We start from the raw sequence: 16,208 nt of genomic DNA on the forward strand, positions 1-16,208 counted from the left end.
ACTGATTTTTGAATCTGGGAGAAGACATGGAAAAGAAGGAGGAGTTATAAGGGCAGGGGTAGAGCCTTCTGCTGAAGTGTCATTAGACGAACTGGAAGACTTGGACTGAGCAAGTGGGAAAGTTGATTCATCAAAGACCACGTGGGGAGTAATATAGACTCTTCCAGTTGCATAATCAAGACATAAAAACCCCTTGTGATTCAAACTATAGCCAAGAAAAAGACATTGGACAGATCTGTACTGCAATTTATGAGTGTTGTATGGCCGAATGAAAGGATAACAAAGGCAGCCAAATACACGAAAAGATTTATAATCAGGATGCCTTCTAAAAAGAGTAAAGTAAGGAGAGTCATACTCGAGAACTTTGCTTGGCATTCGATTGATAAGAAAAGTTGCTGTCTGAAAAGCGTAGTGCCAGTACTTCATTGGCAAGGAAGCATGAGATAACAAAGCCAACCCAGTTTCAACTACGTGTCGGTGCTTCCGCTCAACTCTACCATTTTGAGCTGAGTTGTATGGACAGGAAAATCGATGGGCAATACCAACTGCTTGAAGAAAAGACGTAAAAGATCAAAATTCTCCACCATTATCAGACTGTAAGCACTTAATTTTGGTGTCAAACTGATTCTCCATTTGAAGCTTGAATCGCTTAAAGACAGGAAGGGCCTGATCCTTTGTTTGTAATGAATAAAACCAAGTATACCTAGAATAATCATCTACAAAAAGAATGAAATATCTCGCTCCAGATGTAGATTTAATTGAGGCAGGTCCCCAAATATCAGTATAAACAAATTCTAAAGGTTTAGATGCATGAAAATTTGAGAGCTGAGTGGGTAGTCTATGACTTTTAGCTAACTGACAATCAGAACAAACAAAGGATTTATATTTCCTAGAAGCAACATTACAAGTATTCATGACTTTTGAAACAATGTCAAAACTAGCATGGCCTAGTCTATTATGCCATAACTCTGCTTTATTTTCAACAATACTAGAAAATTGGGAATGGAAAGCAGAAGCATTATTAATACTACTATAAGGTTTCAGATTGCTGAACACAGGAAACTTGTAAAGTCCATTTTCAAGCTTGCCTTGAGCAAGAACCATCTTCGTGTGTAGATCCTTCACAAAGAAAGCATTAGAATGAAACTCAATCAAGGCATTATTTTTTGAGCATAACTTAGCCACACTAATCAAATTAGCTGAGATAAAGGGAACATGAAACACCTTCTTGAGTCGAAAAGAATGTGTATGAGAATGAAGTTGTTTAGAGCCAATATTGGAGATGGAGAGATGCTTACCATTACCAATAGTGACTCTATCTGTTCCCGTGTATGGTGAAGTACTGGTGAGATTCCCCAAATTTTGAGTCAGATGGTGACTTGCTCCAGAATCCAAATACCAACTCTCATCTGCAGGATTATTAGAAGCAGAAGCAACCATAGCAGGTATATTGTTTTGATTCCCATTATTCAAAGAATGAGAAATAGTAGTCTGACCTCCTTGAAAAGAGATATCAAACCTGTGATAACAGATCTGAGCAGTGTGGCCAAACTTACCACATAACTGACACTAAGGTTTCTCACTTGGACTGGAATTTTGCCTTCCACCTTGTCCATTTCTACCTCCACGTCCACGACCTCTATAGGTGTAATTATTGTTATTTGGAGAGTAGCCTTGTCCACGACCTCCATTAAACTTCCTTCCACCACCTCTGTTATTAGAGGAAGAGGCATAATTGGCAGACATTTGTTCAATCGAGCTTTGTTGCTCAAGACGATGCTCAAAGGCTAATAGCATACTATGTATAGCTTCAAGAGAGATCTTATCATCTCTAATGTTGATAGCAATAACAACAGCATTATAATCGGATCCAAGACCTCCAAGAAGATTCATAACCTGATCTTGTTCTGAGACAGGTTCTCCAATAGCAGCTAGATTATCAGCAGCTCCTTTGATCTTCATTATGTAGTCTATCATCGACATTGATCCTTTCTTTGTGGATTGTAATTCGAGTCTGAGTTGCATTATCCTAGCTCTTGAAGAAGATGAAAAAATACTTTCCAAGGCATTCCAAGCAGAGTGAGAAGTATTATGGCTTATGATCTGTGCCATGATACCTGGTGTGAGCGACGAGTAGATCCAACTGAGGATTGTTCGATCTTGTCTCCTCCAAGCAACAAAAGCTGGATTCATCACTCCTTGACTCAGATCTTTCTCCAGACAGATAGAGGTTCCATCAATGAAATCCTCAAAGCCATTAGCAAAAATGACATTATCAATCTGAGATCTCCATAGGATGTAATTCGTCCAATCAAGTTTCACAGGCAGAGTGTGATTAAGCATCTGATAGGAAGGAATGGACGCCATTGTTGAGCTTTGTCCAGATCCAATCGAACCAGAGGAAGAAGAAGACTGTGTTGGAGTAGAGGCCATGTTTGGATCGAGAGAAACAGAGAGAAAGTGAGAAAGAGAAGAAAAAATTCAAACCTTGAATGAGAGCTCTGATACCAAGATAGAAAAGCTGAAGCTGAAAACTCTGCTCTCTTTTGTTAAAGTTACAAGAGAGAGAAATTTAATATATATATATAGTGTTCAAAATAGATGGAGACAGGCTGTAATGACAGCTGGTAAAAAATAACAACTCAATAACAATAAATCTAACAACAAGTGGGCTTCATCTCGTGACATCAGAACCAACTCCTCTGTTCTCCTCTGTTCTTGGCTTATCAATGGCTATGTATGTTACAAGAAATGGGTATCAAAAGGTGGGGATGTGGTGGCGAGGTAGAAGACGGGTGTGATAGGCATGAACAATGAGTGGGATGGCTAGAAGAGCGTCTGAGCTTCTTAAAATCACCCTCTAGCCGTTAGGTTGGTACTATGGTTTCCTCATTTGGTGAGCCTAAGGGTGAACAACGAGATAGCGAATCAGGTCTTAGAGTGTTTGATCCAACTGTGATGATCTCATCTCTCTCATCAATGGTTGATTCAAGTTGAGCAGACTGACCGTGTAGCTCTGAAGTTCATAGAGTCACGCCTAGACCGCTTTTTGCCTCTTTTACACCAGATGTGTAGTGATTCTCTTACACTTTTAGCAACTAAGGCTTTCTTGCATCGAGGTCTCATCTGCGTGATAATTATGTTCAGAGGCACAGTGCAGTAGCTACACCAGAACTGAACAAGAACCCTAGAAGACAATCGGATGATTATCGTTACATGGTTCTTCATGAAGCACGATTGCTGTTTAAATCCCCACTAAGACCAAATGAATGTTGCCATCTGAAAGGCATTCTGTGTAGCACTTAAAGAAGGAAAAACATCAGAAGGAGCTACTCCTCTCATGCCAATCCCAGAATGTTGGTTTGGCATTCCTGGATGATTCACACTGAGAGAATTCCCTGAGGGTGTGGATATGCATGAGCTGTTAGAAGCATTAGAATGTGCGAGAACAACAAGCCAAGCACTGGGTTCAGCTTGTGGAGAACAACTTGAATTTCCACCAGGATAAGACTATCAAGAAGTACCTTCAAGAGCCTTTATCTTGCAGGATAAGCCCTAACTGCCCAAGGAAGAACCTGATCCACCCTTGCTTTCCTCAATCAAGGAACCAGAACTTCCAAAAGAGGCCCCTATATTATCAGCAGAAGCACTAGCAAGTGAAACCTGCTTTGTTCCTAATCCACCTGACTTGCACAGGCCTGCTCTATGATGGAAAATAGCAGAACGACTCGGAGAACAAGCCTCAATACATCTTACTCACAAGTCATTATAGCCAAGTGTTGAAGTAGAGCATGCCCTGATAGCTAGGAGGTTGATTTGGACCAGAAATTCCAACCCAGATTTCTCCAGGTGAATCAAACACAAACGGAGAAAATAAGATGAACCAAGTACTATGTTAAGCCACGTTTCATGTTAAGATCAATGGGCTCAAACATAGGTGAGTGAATCCAAATTGATTTTAAAAGAGAAACAGAGAATACCATAAAGCCCACCAATGCAACACAATGGATTAGAGGCAAAATCAGAATATGCACAAAGAGAAACGGAGAAATGAGAGATGAAACAAATAACAATCTAATAAATCAGCCCCAAGGAATATAGAACCCTCTGATATTCATACCCAAAATCCACCACGAGCATGTGGATCTTTGATAGCCAGACCCAAGCATATAACGAATCACAGAAGTAGCAAATGAAAGAAACCCATAAAAGAGGAGTGTTACAATGAAGAACTTACCTCCAGGGAAGTGCAGACTGCAATATCCTCTCTCTGGCAGGTTACTCCCCAAGCTTCTCAAAACCTCTATTCCTCTCCTCTTGCTCACCCCCAAAAATCTCCCCCCTCACAACCCCCAAAACACCTCTTGAAGAGCCCCCTGAAAAGCACCACCTCTCCTGTAGCTCTCTCGCTCCCTTGCAACGGCCTGCAGCTTTTCTTTGGAATCTTCTTGCCATGTGTCGACCTCTCATTGGCTCCTTCAACTCCACTACCTGATTCACTGAAGGCCAATTACGAGGTGACACGTGGTTCCTTGGGATTGTGGCACCTGTCAAAAATTAGCTGCAGAAAACGAGCCCCCAATGAGGGTCTACACCGCGGTTAGCAACTACGACTTTAGTTAATTTTTATTTAAATTTAAAATTTAATTAAAAATTATTAAATTACAATTTATGAATGAAATTTAAAAATATACTTAAATAATAAATTATTTATATTTAAATTTAAAATTCTAGTATTACTTCAACAAACATATATTGATAAATAGAAGATATTATAAATGAATATTTTATTTATTAATAAATTAATAATCTTAAAATAATAAACTTATATAACATATAAATAATATATAAAATTGTATAATTTATTAATTTAAGATATTTAATTTGTTAATTTTTAAGATATTAATTTGTTGTATTATGATAAATTTATCTTTATCGAAATAATAGTATAGCAGTTGATAACTGAGATTTTAATTATAATATATTTTTTTTTACTTTCAAATTTAATTAAAAACTATTAAATTATAATTTATGATTGAAATTTAAAAAATATACTTAAAGTCAAATAAACACGAATGGTGGATGATCGACGTCGACCTAGATTGCTACCTCCACCACCACCTCTATTTCCAACTCTAGCCCCATAACAAACAGATGTTCTTCATATGTCACATGCAATACCTGCTACAGTTAAAGATGAGCGTCCAAAAAGGAAGAGAGTACCAGTTACACATAGGTTCTCTCATTGTGGAGGCATGTGAGATTATATATGTTTTTTATTTTCACTATATTAATGTTTAGTGGATATTTTTTGTGACTTTAATTAAACTATTAAAAATTACATTTTGTAGTAGACTTTTTGTAATTAATTTCATTAACTAATTTTGTAAAAAAATCTATATATGACAACTACGGCTTAAGAGTATGTTATTATTTCGTTAAAGATAAATTTGTCATAATACAAATAAATTAATATCTTAAAAAATAACAAATTAAATATTTTAAATTAATAAATTATACAATTTTATATATTATTTATATGTTATATAAATTTATTATTTTAAGATTATTAATTTTTTAATAAATAAAACATTCATTTATAATATATTCTATTTATTAATTTATGTTTGTTGAAGTAATACTAGATTTTTAAGTTTAAATATAAATAATTTATTATTTAAGTATATTTTTTAAATTTCAATCATAAATTGTAATTTAATAGTTTTTAATTAAATTTGAAAGTAAAAAAAAAATATTATAATTGAAATCTCAGTTATCAACTACTATACTATTATTTCGATAAAAATAAATTTATCATAATACAAATAAATTAATATCTTAAAAATTAACAAATTAAATATCTTAAATTAATAAATTATACAATTTTATATATTATTTATATGTTATATAAATTTATTATTTTAAGATTATTAATTTTTTAATAAATAAAACATTCATTTATAATATCTTCTATTTATCAATTTATGTTTGTCGAAGTAATACTAGAATTTTAAATTTAAATATAAATAATTTATTATTTAAGTATATTTTTAAATTTCATTCATAAATTATAATTTAATAATTTTTAATTAAATTTTAAATTTAAATAAAAATTAACTAAAGTTGCAATTGCCAATCGCGGCTTTAGTTAAAAAATGAAGCCGCGTTTGGCAACTACGGCTTTAGTACAAAAATGAAGCCGCATTTGCCAATTATGGTTTTAGTACAAATATGAAGCCGCATTTGCCAACTGCGGCTTTAGTACAAAAATGAAGCCGCGTTTCCCAATTGCGGCTTTAGTATAAAAATGAAGTCGCGTTTCCCAACTGCGGCTTTCACTATAATGACGAAAAAAAATATTTTTTAATGATGTGGCACCTACGTGGCATCAAAGAGGCCAATTTGAACATAAGTTTAAAAAAGTGGTTAGATGTTACAATTTTTTTCAAAAATGGGCCATTTTGACCTAAAACTCGTTAAATTTGCACTATTCATTGAATGTCATGTGACTTGACAAGTCAAAAGACTTTACATAAAAGTAAGGGAAACTACCATTGGAAATGACGGTCTAAGCATTCTTTTCTCTCTTGTTTCTCTCAAACATTCTTGCCTTGATGCATCATAATAATTTCAAATGAGGATTGCTTTTAGCATTCCTATAAATGCCCACTATTAACTAAAAATGACTAGGATAGATGTGGGCACTTGGGTAGCAAGTTAACCCAGTGGACATTCTCGGGCAACAAAGTGATCGGGTAAGTAGTATATCTCAAGCGGTGTCGGTCTAAATGGTCTTGTTTGATCATAGTGTTTGGACAATTGGCTGTTATAAATGAATTTGTTACACTCTAATTAATTGTATTTACCATCATTGGGTCAATCCAGTAGTCGTTACACATCGTAAAGGAGTGAACAATTGAGTGTTACACATTAAATACAAAATAAAAGAGAGCCACGAAAGCAAAAGGAACGTTATAGTTTTCCTTCGATAAAAATGACATCATAACTAGAATCAAAGGTATGTAATTTGATCCTTGAGGAAGCAACATTGGAGGGGTTTGCCTAGATCACATTCGAACACACCTTTTTTGCAAGTTCATTAAGAACTACAAGAGTGAGGAAGTTGCTTGAAAAAGGAATTGTAGATCGAGAACCAACAATTGGCGCCATCTATGGGAACTTCGAACAAAGCCATCACCACAAAGACTGAAAATAACAAACACAACCTTCAAAACTGGTACCAAACCTCAATCTATTGTGCAACCTTTGGGACTAGATGAAAGGTTCATCGCCTTTCAAGCAAAGATGGAGAAAAGGTAGGAAGAGTATGAGCATCGCATACAATCCCTCATTTAACATGTTGATTAATTGAGGTAGGAAAAAGAACAATTGAGAATACAAGTGATTGGAAAACGACACTTAAATAGGAGAAGTCATTGCTCAATCAGTTGGACCATCCTTGAACCATCCTAAAGCAAAGCAACTAAACTTCCACCACTAGGTAGATAACATTCGCCTCAAGTAAATGATGACTTATTTACCACTGACTTCCCTTTGTCATCAAAAGTACAAAGATCTTAAATGAAACAACCAATCAACAAAAAACATTTAGATGAAACTACTAGTACCACCAGGGAAAAGCCCTCTCGAGACTACACAAGGCCCCAACACAACCACTGTACCAAGGGTGTGGTCTAATATCCCATGTAGTGACAGTCTTCAAAATCCTGCATAAAATGTTTGATCGGAACAATTGCTCAAAGAGATAACACATGAAGCGCACCTAGGGACAATTTGTAGGCATCTCGACGACATGTTGTCCACTCCGTTTGGCACCTACATAATAAACTATGAGTCACCAAGGGGATTCGTAGTCCTAAAGTTCACCATGTATGACGAGACAAGTGACCATTTTGACCACTTAATGCACCATAAGCAGGTGATGACTCTCAATGTCAGGAATGACATGTTATTGTGCGAAATCTTTCTAATCAGTTTGCATGGCCCAATGTTGTCTTTGTTTCATTGGCTGCCTTATACTCCATCTACTCATTTAGAGATATTTCTAAAGCTTTTGTGACACATTATCCATGCTCTACTCAACAAAAACAAAATGTGAGCAAGTTGTAGAGTATAAAGATGATGGAAAACAAATTCCTATATGATTTCATGAAGAGATTTAGGTAAATAGTCTTACAAATGGAATCTTATAACATGGACATGATCCTATAAATCTTCAAGAGAAGTATTAATATGGGCACACCCTTTTTTGAATCAATTGCCAAGAAGCCACCGATGATGACGAATGACTTGTTCTAAAGGGTTGATAAGTACATCTGAGGATTGATAAATACTTTGCACTAAGTGAAAATACTTTATAACAACCTATTTCTTTGATTATTAATTTATTCTGTAATTAAACTCCATAACAAAATGGAGTGGCAGAAATAAGATATTTAACTCTAATTGGCATGGTGAGATCTATGATAAGGTCCTCAATACTTTGTGCATCATTTTAGGGATATATCTTGGAAACTATAAGATATCTTGTTAACCTAGTTCCATCTAAATTGGTACATTTGACTTCTATGAAGATGTGGACAAGTCGTAAACCTGTTTTACACCATGTTTGCATATGGGGTCTCTAACACACATGTTGAAACCAAAGGTAGATAAGTTGGAATCAAGGTTAGAAGTTTGCCAATTTATAGGTTATCCAAAAGGAATGAGAGGTTATTATTTTTATAATTAGGTTGACCAAAAGGTGTTTGTGATTACAAATACTAAATTTCTAAAAGATAACTATATGATAAGTAATAAATCTAGAAGTGATGTTGATTAGAAAATGCTAGATGAGACTACTATAATAGCATAACATACTATGGATCTAGTACCAACTATTCCTAATATTTCTAGTACACTAATGCCTTATCGTAATAGGAAGGTTGTTATACAACTAGACCAATTGATGTATTTGAGAGAGTCTTTTAAGACAATTCCAGAGGAACATGAGATCAATCTCATGGATTATGATGAAGCAATGAGCACCGTGGATGCATATTTTTTGGCAATGAGTTATGGAAGTACATTTATAATCTGTGTATTTTAACAAAGTTTAGGAACTTGTAGAAACACCGGAAGTAATAAAACCCATGGGGTGCAATTCGTTCTATAATAGTAAGAAAAGATAGATGGAAAGATTGAGACATGTAAGGCTAGTCTTGTAAAAGCACATGAGAAGACCTTCTTATTGGTAGCCATGCTTAAGTCCATTAGAATACTCTTTTATATGGAAGTTGAATATGTTATAGCTTCTAAAACAACCAAGGTAATTGTTTGGCTTAGGAACTTCCTCATGGCACTTGGATTAGTATTCCTGGTTGTATCACCCCATGACATTGTTTTATGACAATAATGGGTCAATGACACAACCTAAAGAACCAATAAACCACTAGAAAGGCAAACACATTGAGCGAAAGTACCATTTGATTCGTAAAATAGTGCACAAGGTTGATTTAATGGTGGAGAAGACACCTTATGTGGAGAACCTAACAAATCCTTTCACCAAGACTTTGTAGCAAAGTCTTTTGTGGTTATAAGGATATATGGGTCAAATGTGTTCCTGATTTGTTTTAATGGTAGTATGCTTTGAGGGCTAGTAGAAGATTATTAGGATAAAACCTTTAAAAGCATGACATAATGTAACATTTATTAGATTTATTATTTATTTAATAAAGATTTCAATTCCCCTTTTAATTTATCTACTCCATGCATTACACTTAAAGAGCATTTTGACCTAACATATTTTGCATTGTATATGACTTGAGTATTTTAGGAATTACACAAAAAAAATCTAAGCCATGGGTTCCTTGCAAGTAGATAATTAATTCACAATTTTATCATGGACTTAGGTAATCTATTTGAGGTTATAGTGACTATCTTCAAATCGGAGGGATAAGTAGTCATCGAGATGGGTTTCCTATGGTGAATGCACTAGTGCGTAGGGTTATACATCGAACAAAACTTACGATGAGTCATAATGTTTAGTTATCGGATAGTCATAACCTTACCAAACTACTATATTGTATTATCTCTCAACTTTGAGAGAATACAAAGCTTGTGCCAAAGTTTGTAGTGACTTTGATTTATGAGTAAGACTATAAAATGACCATATATTCATATGAATTAGATCACTGTTGATGGAGGCTAGTGGCAATATGTATTCTTAATAGAGGCACTATAATATCTCATGGAGATTGAGATAGTATGTTTGATTGGAGCAATAATATGCGCTCAAATGACACATATAAGATATGATTTATACAATATAAAAAACTCAAATTGATGTTAAGACCTTAGTTATAGATCTAACTTCTATTTTAAGTCTAATTTCAGGTTTAAGACATGGAAATAATATTTAATGCAAAAGTCATTCTCAACCAATGAAGTAAAAGGGGTTAAATATGTAGTGTCCCCTTAGGTGATTTTAAAGAAGCCCATTTAGGAAATCTATGATTGTTGTAGTTACTTAATTACAACTTGACATATGCTTTTTGTGAGTTGGAGTATGTTGATCACACAATAGAAGGATCTAAGACATAAGGATTGTAGAGTTAATTTTGAAAAGTTGATAGCATTCACCTTATTAGATTATGAACACCAGTTCATAGCAAGCCTATATAATATGGATAGTAAGTCATGAACCTGAGCACTTGTGTCTCATTATAATATATATATATATATATATATATATATATATATATATATATATATATATATATATATATATATATATATATATGAAGTGTAGTTAACTTTCTATAATTGACTCTCTATAGTAAGATGTTGAGTCAATTTCACAATTGGATTCTAAAGAAGACATTATTTGCCTATGGCTCTTAGTGATCGTTACTCGAACTTGTATTCCTTGAAGACATGATTTATGAGGGTTATTTGAGTTTTTTATTCACTTATGTGCATAAGGATATTTTGGTAAATATGTAAGATTGCACATGAGCTTATGAATGGTATTTCTAGATTGGATTAATTGATTAATCCAATTAGGCTAGTTGAAGTGGCCCAAGGCCAAGATGAAATAAAGTCACTCAAGCCCATTGGAAGCCTATAGATACCTTTATTTAAGGTTAGAGCTTCAGTCTTTTGACAATCTTGCTTCCTATCCACTTTAAAAAAAAAAAAAAAAACTCTAGCCACCACCAACCCTAAAGAAGATTCCACCCCTCTAATGCTGAGATTCAAGGATAAAGTCATCATGGTAGAAGATCAGTGGGTTTGCAAGATCTACAATGACTACCCCACCTTGGACACTTTTCTTCATCAACATGATTTCATCTAGGAACATTCAGATCTAAGGTAAAACACTCCTCTACTAAATCCAAAGTTTTTATGTGTACATTTGCTTCCATTGCCAGAATCTAAAGAGCCTATGAAGAATTGCATGCACCCTAACTAGTATAAGAACAAGAATGGAGTAATTTAGATTTTCCTACAAACATCCCAATGAAAAGAGAACTGATTTAGGGTATAGATATAAAGAGTGGAGAAACATGAGATATTTCAAGACACAATAGTTATATCTATTATTTTTATCTTCTACAATATTCTTTATAATATGGTATAACAATTTTATTTTATCCGTAGATGTAAGTAATATTGGTCAAACCAAGTTAAAACCTTATATAGGTTTATTGAGTCGATTTTATTTTTATGTTCTTAACACTAATATATTAGAATTCAGCCCACATAATGGAATTAGATTACTGGGAAGCTTTTCCCCATTCTTGATAGTCCTCTCATGCCAGTTGCTTGTGTGCTCAACAGCAAGTAGATGGATTAAGTTTCTGATCTCTCAGTTCTTATACAAGGGAATAGGCAGACAGTGAGACATTGACTTTTTTTTATTGATTCCTGAGGACTAATGGATCTTACTTTGTTATCAAGACATCTAGACAGGCTGGTCTTCATATCATCTCTCCCAATTAGTGCTTTGAATCATGCATTCTCCTCTCTCTTTCATCTTGAACTCGAAAACTTTGATCTGCAGTGTGGAGTTCGTTGCTATAACTTCCATGCTGGTTTGGGCTTTTGACTGTTGCTCCTTGTATAACAACAATGTCAGTGAAAGGAGGTTGCATCCTTCAATCCATCCCTTCCAAAATTTCTGAATAGTGGCCTTCTCAATGCTAGATGGTTTTTATGTGACTACTGTAAGATTTCATCTTTGGTGGTTGTCTTAGAATCTTTGAAATCTTCAACTTCAGTCCTATACTCGATGAGAAGGAGTGCATAAACAGAATCATTTAAGAACTACAAGGGACAGATGAATCATGAAAAATGTTCCATGCAGACAAGATGTTAGGCTCATTTAAAAAACCATGCCAAAAATTAAGGAATTATTTTGGTTTCACAAATCCTGAAGTCCCCCCCTTTGAATGATTTTTTCTGGGAAGAGTTTCTGGGAAAGGTAGAACCATCACAGAAAACACTGATGTTTGTATCACAATATCAACTAAGAATTGTTCAGAGAAGATTTATTTTCTCTTGAGATTAATGGGACTCTTGCACCAGTTATCAATCACTTCCAAGTTCTGATCAACCACCAGCCATCAGGACTGAAATCGTCCTTCATTGCATACTGCAGTTGGGTTTTCATGTTCCTCTGATCCACATATATTGGGGTGTTGCAAATTACTAACAGAAACAGTTCTGGCTTCCGTTCTGTTTACATCATGATGAGCTTTCATTCTCACCAGCTCAGTGTGATGGTTTAAAGTTATGTCTACTTATGGTTTGCATACAGGTCATTAGCAGAGGCCCTTGTGTCTTTGAGCCTCTTGAGATGGCTTTGCCTTCCCATTTTTACATCTGGTAAATGGTGAGGAATCCTGTGTGATATGTTGTTGCTTCTGTAAACTGTATTATTCTTTTGAACTGTGTTTTTTACAACATCAAGATATGCATTTTCAAGTAACAATTTTCAGTTGAACTTGCCTGAAAAGCAAGCACACTCAAAGAAATTCCTTTCAGAGTTTCGAGTAGTTTCTGGTTTACGGTGACTGGATGCTGGAGATGAATGAACCAGCTCTCCTACCTGCTCACCGTCCAGAACCTTCTTGCCATCAAAAACAATGGTGACCTCACAAAATTCAGGTGCATTCTTCTGGATGAACTCTCCCGTTCCCAGTTTTTTCCAGGATCGCCTAAAAGGAAAAAAGAATTAAACCCTTAGACGGCTAGTTCTACTGATTCTGGAGGTATGATCCAAAATGCAGTGAGAAAAGAGAGCTATACTAGTTAATTGTTCAAGCCCAGGGCTTAACACACCAAACCAAGATCAAATTTCAAACTCAGTATTGGCCTTTTATCTGCTTGCTCAGGTTATATACATTTATAACCTATTGCTTGATAAGCTTTTCTTGTGATCATTTGCGTTCAGTGACCATGATGTATTTTTCCAGGAACTGACTCGGGAAGAAAACAGGAAATCATACCTTGGGCAAGGCGGCCTTTTGGTTCCTATAACAAGGTTGGTAATGTTTAGGACTGGAATAAGATCAAGAATTGCTTTGGTTGTCGTGTTGCTCTCTAGAAGCATTGTGTCCACAGTCACCTGTAACATGAAAATATCAATCAATCATCAATCCATCCAGCAAAGTTTGTGAGAGAACCGAGAAAAAGAAAAGAAAAGCCTTCTCACACACACAAACACACACCTTGGCATCAGTACACAATCGAATGTATTTCTGCAAGAGGTTTCGCCTCCTGTTATTCTCCTCATTGATATAAACTTTCAGCTGTTCTTTGCTCAATTGGCTTCTAGACAGTCTTCCAACTACATTGAACATTTCAACCCAAAAATCTAGTTAAAAGAACAGTAGTGCAGAAGGTGATTCCAGGAAAGCTAAACAAAGCCCTTTTATTAATTGGTGGAGATCTAAAACCATGAAAGTATTGCTGGAATTGGCTCAAGGAAATGCCCTCAATTCAGATGAAAAACTGTACTAAAGCAGTGGCATCAAGCTGTGGCTTCAAGCTGTGGCTTCAAATTTGGGCAGACAGCATGTAGTTACAGGAGTACCATAAAAAGTCCAAATTTGTAAACAAGAAGTTCCGTGCATATCCTTCTCATTGAAAATTCTTAAATTTCGTTAACGTGCCAACTCAGTGCACTAGGAATTCTGGGACAGTTCTCAGAAATGTTTGGCCATTTAGGCAATCCACAGGTTTCACACCAGATTAATCCTATTAGTCAATTGACTAATCGGTATGAAGATGCTGAGGGGAGGTGGCTTGGCCAGCCATAAATCTCATACTTATCATAAAACAACAGATTTTTCTTTGAATTACATGTAGTTCACCTAACATGACCATGTCAATGGATTTCCAGGTGTGTCTGATCTGGAACCAGTATCCAGACCACCACACTAGACTTTAACTCCCGTCAATTTTTTCTCTTTTGTTTCAAAGGTCAAATCATCATTACTGTTTCATTAATTTCAAAAGTTTCATGCTGCATCATTTCAACTAAAATTTCATTGCAAATTGGTCAGCAGGAACAGCCTTGTTATGCTAAAATTAACATCTAGAATTCAGAAAATACAGAGGAAAAAATAAAAAAGAAAAAGAAAAAGAAAAAAAAAGTTATTGATGTTACCAGGTGTAGAGATGTATGTTTGGGGAGGGAAGACATGAACAAGGAAAATCCGAGCTTGGGGAGAAACAGAGTGATCTAAAGCCCATTTCAGAACATCCAAGTCATCCCTGCCAACTGCCACATACACATCCTTAAAGCCTCCCTCTCTGCTGCTTGTAAAACTCTTGCTATCCTCTCCAATCTCCACTATTTCTGGAGACTTCATCGGCATGCTTTGATATTGCCACTCTTCAGCCTGCTTCTTGTAATTCTCTTCCTCCATCTCTCTCCTTCCTTCTCCCTTTCTCTCAACAAAAAAGGAAAGGAATATATTAGAGAGAAAGGGGGTCAAGAGCGAGGATTTCAAGAGTGGGGGTGCTTAACATATTGGCAGTTTTTGAAGGAAAGAGTCGTTGCTCTCTAGGCCACAAAGAAAAGGGAAAAGGGAGATTCTTTTGTCAAGGGGTTTGTTGGCTTTTGCTATGTCACAATACAATATGGCCTTCTCTTCCTTACTCTTTTATCTGCCTTTTATTATTAAAAGAATGCTGTTGCTTTTCTCTGCTCCATGCTGTCTAGTTTTTAGTCCTTTGGCTTGACTTTTATTTTGAGAAAGGAGCATCTTCTGTATCATCCACATATCTGAAAGAAGAGCCACTTAAAGACCCTATACTTAGGCACATGCACCTGTAAAATTCCTAGTTAAAAAACAATGCCTATGGATCTCCTTTCCATACACCTAGTGGGGATTAGGAACTTTTCACTATCCATACTGATTAATTAACTGAACTCTTCCCCTTTAGCTATATGTGAATGTGTTCTAAGACAGAAAATGAATACCTTGGAGATGGGGTGTGTAGCACACAGATGACTCTAGCAAGTTACAAAGTCAAAAAGATCGAAACTTCTTCATCATCCCTCTAGTGGCGAGTATGGGAAAAAGGAACCGTCTATCATGCAAAACACAATGCATTGTTGGACCAAGTACAGTAGATCCAAAGGGGGATTGGATTCATTGTATTATTTGTGATGTGAGTCAGGATTTTTGGCTTTTGATTCGATGTTGAGAGGGCAAAATCAAGTATAGAAACTAGGCTGGTGGCAAGGTCAATTATTAAATTGGAGCAGGGTTGTTAGAATTTATCCCAAATCCCCAGAAAAAGGGTAAGAGGATTTCCTGCTAAGTGGTAAGTCCACTACCAAATGTGATTCATACCCTTGTTACTTCTGAGATACTAGACAAAGAATTAACAACAGAAGACGAGGAAAAAAAACAAACTTGTTCAACCATCATGCTACTGGTTTTTTTCGAATTTTCTATGGGGGTGTCTCTTTCTCTAATGAACTATGGGCATGCCGGTGTATTTGAATAAACCATAGGATGTAAACAAGTCATATTTAAATTTTTTACACATATAGAAGAACGTCAGCAGAATTGAATCCAAACCTACCCCAATGCCCTCCTACCCCTTCAGCACCTGAACTAAGGCCCAGTGCTGGATTTGAATTATTTCTAACAACATCAAGTTGCATAATTGTGATGCTAACTGACAAA

At 35.6% G+C, this 16,208-nt stretch overlaps 1 protein-coding gene and 1 long non-coding RNA gene across 2 annotated transcripts; one reads left to right on the top strand and one right to left on the bottom strand.

Annotated features, from left to right (window-relative positions):
- Nucleotides 1-11,173: 11,173 nt before the first annotated feature.
- Nucleotides 11,174-13,708, top strand: LOC132252818 (uncharacterized). The gene is made up of 2 exons (XR_009464625.1): nucleotides 11,174-11,373; nucleotides 13,479-13,708. It is a non-coding gene; the product is annotated as an uncharacterized LOC132252818 (long non-coding RNA).
- LOC100852504 (uncharacterized) lies at nucleotides 12,916-15,157 on the bottom strand. Its single transcript, XM_003634195.4, has 4 exons — nucleotides 14,675-15,157; nucleotides 13,734-13,852; nucleotides 13,512-13,630; nucleotides 12,916-13,220 (listed from the first exon to the last, which is right to left on the bottom strand). Exons 1-4 carry the CDS (start codon nucleotides 14,934-14,936, stop codon nucleotides 12,998-13,000), a joined length of 723 nt encoding a protein of 240 aa, XP_003634243.1. The 5' UTR covers nucleotides 14,937-15,157; the 3' UTR covers nucleotides 12,916-12,997.
- Between the last annotated feature and the right edge of the window lie 1,051 nt (nucleotides 15,158-16,208).

Source organism: Vitis vinifera, chromosome 17 (assembly GCF_030704535.1).
Source record: "Vitis vinifera cultivar Pinot Noir 40024 chromosome 17, ASM3070453v1".
In the NCBI taxonomy this organism is placed as follows: Eukaryota; Viridiplantae; Streptophyta; class Magnoliopsida; order Vitales; family Vitaceae; genus Vitis; species Vitis vinifera.

Coding starts and splice junctions, on each gene's coding strand:
- LOC100852504 (XM_003634195.4), bottom strand. CDS start 14,936: ATGGAGGAAGAGAATTACAAGAAGCAGGCTGAAGAGTGGCAATATCAA. Junction 13,853..14,674: donor AACATACATCTCTACACCTG/GTAACATCAATA, acceptor TGTTCAATGTAG/TTGGAAGACTGTCTAGAAGC. Junction 13,631..13,733: donor GATTGTGTACTGATGCCAAG/GTGTGTGTTTGT, acceptor TTCATGTTACAG/GTGACTGTGGACACAATGCT.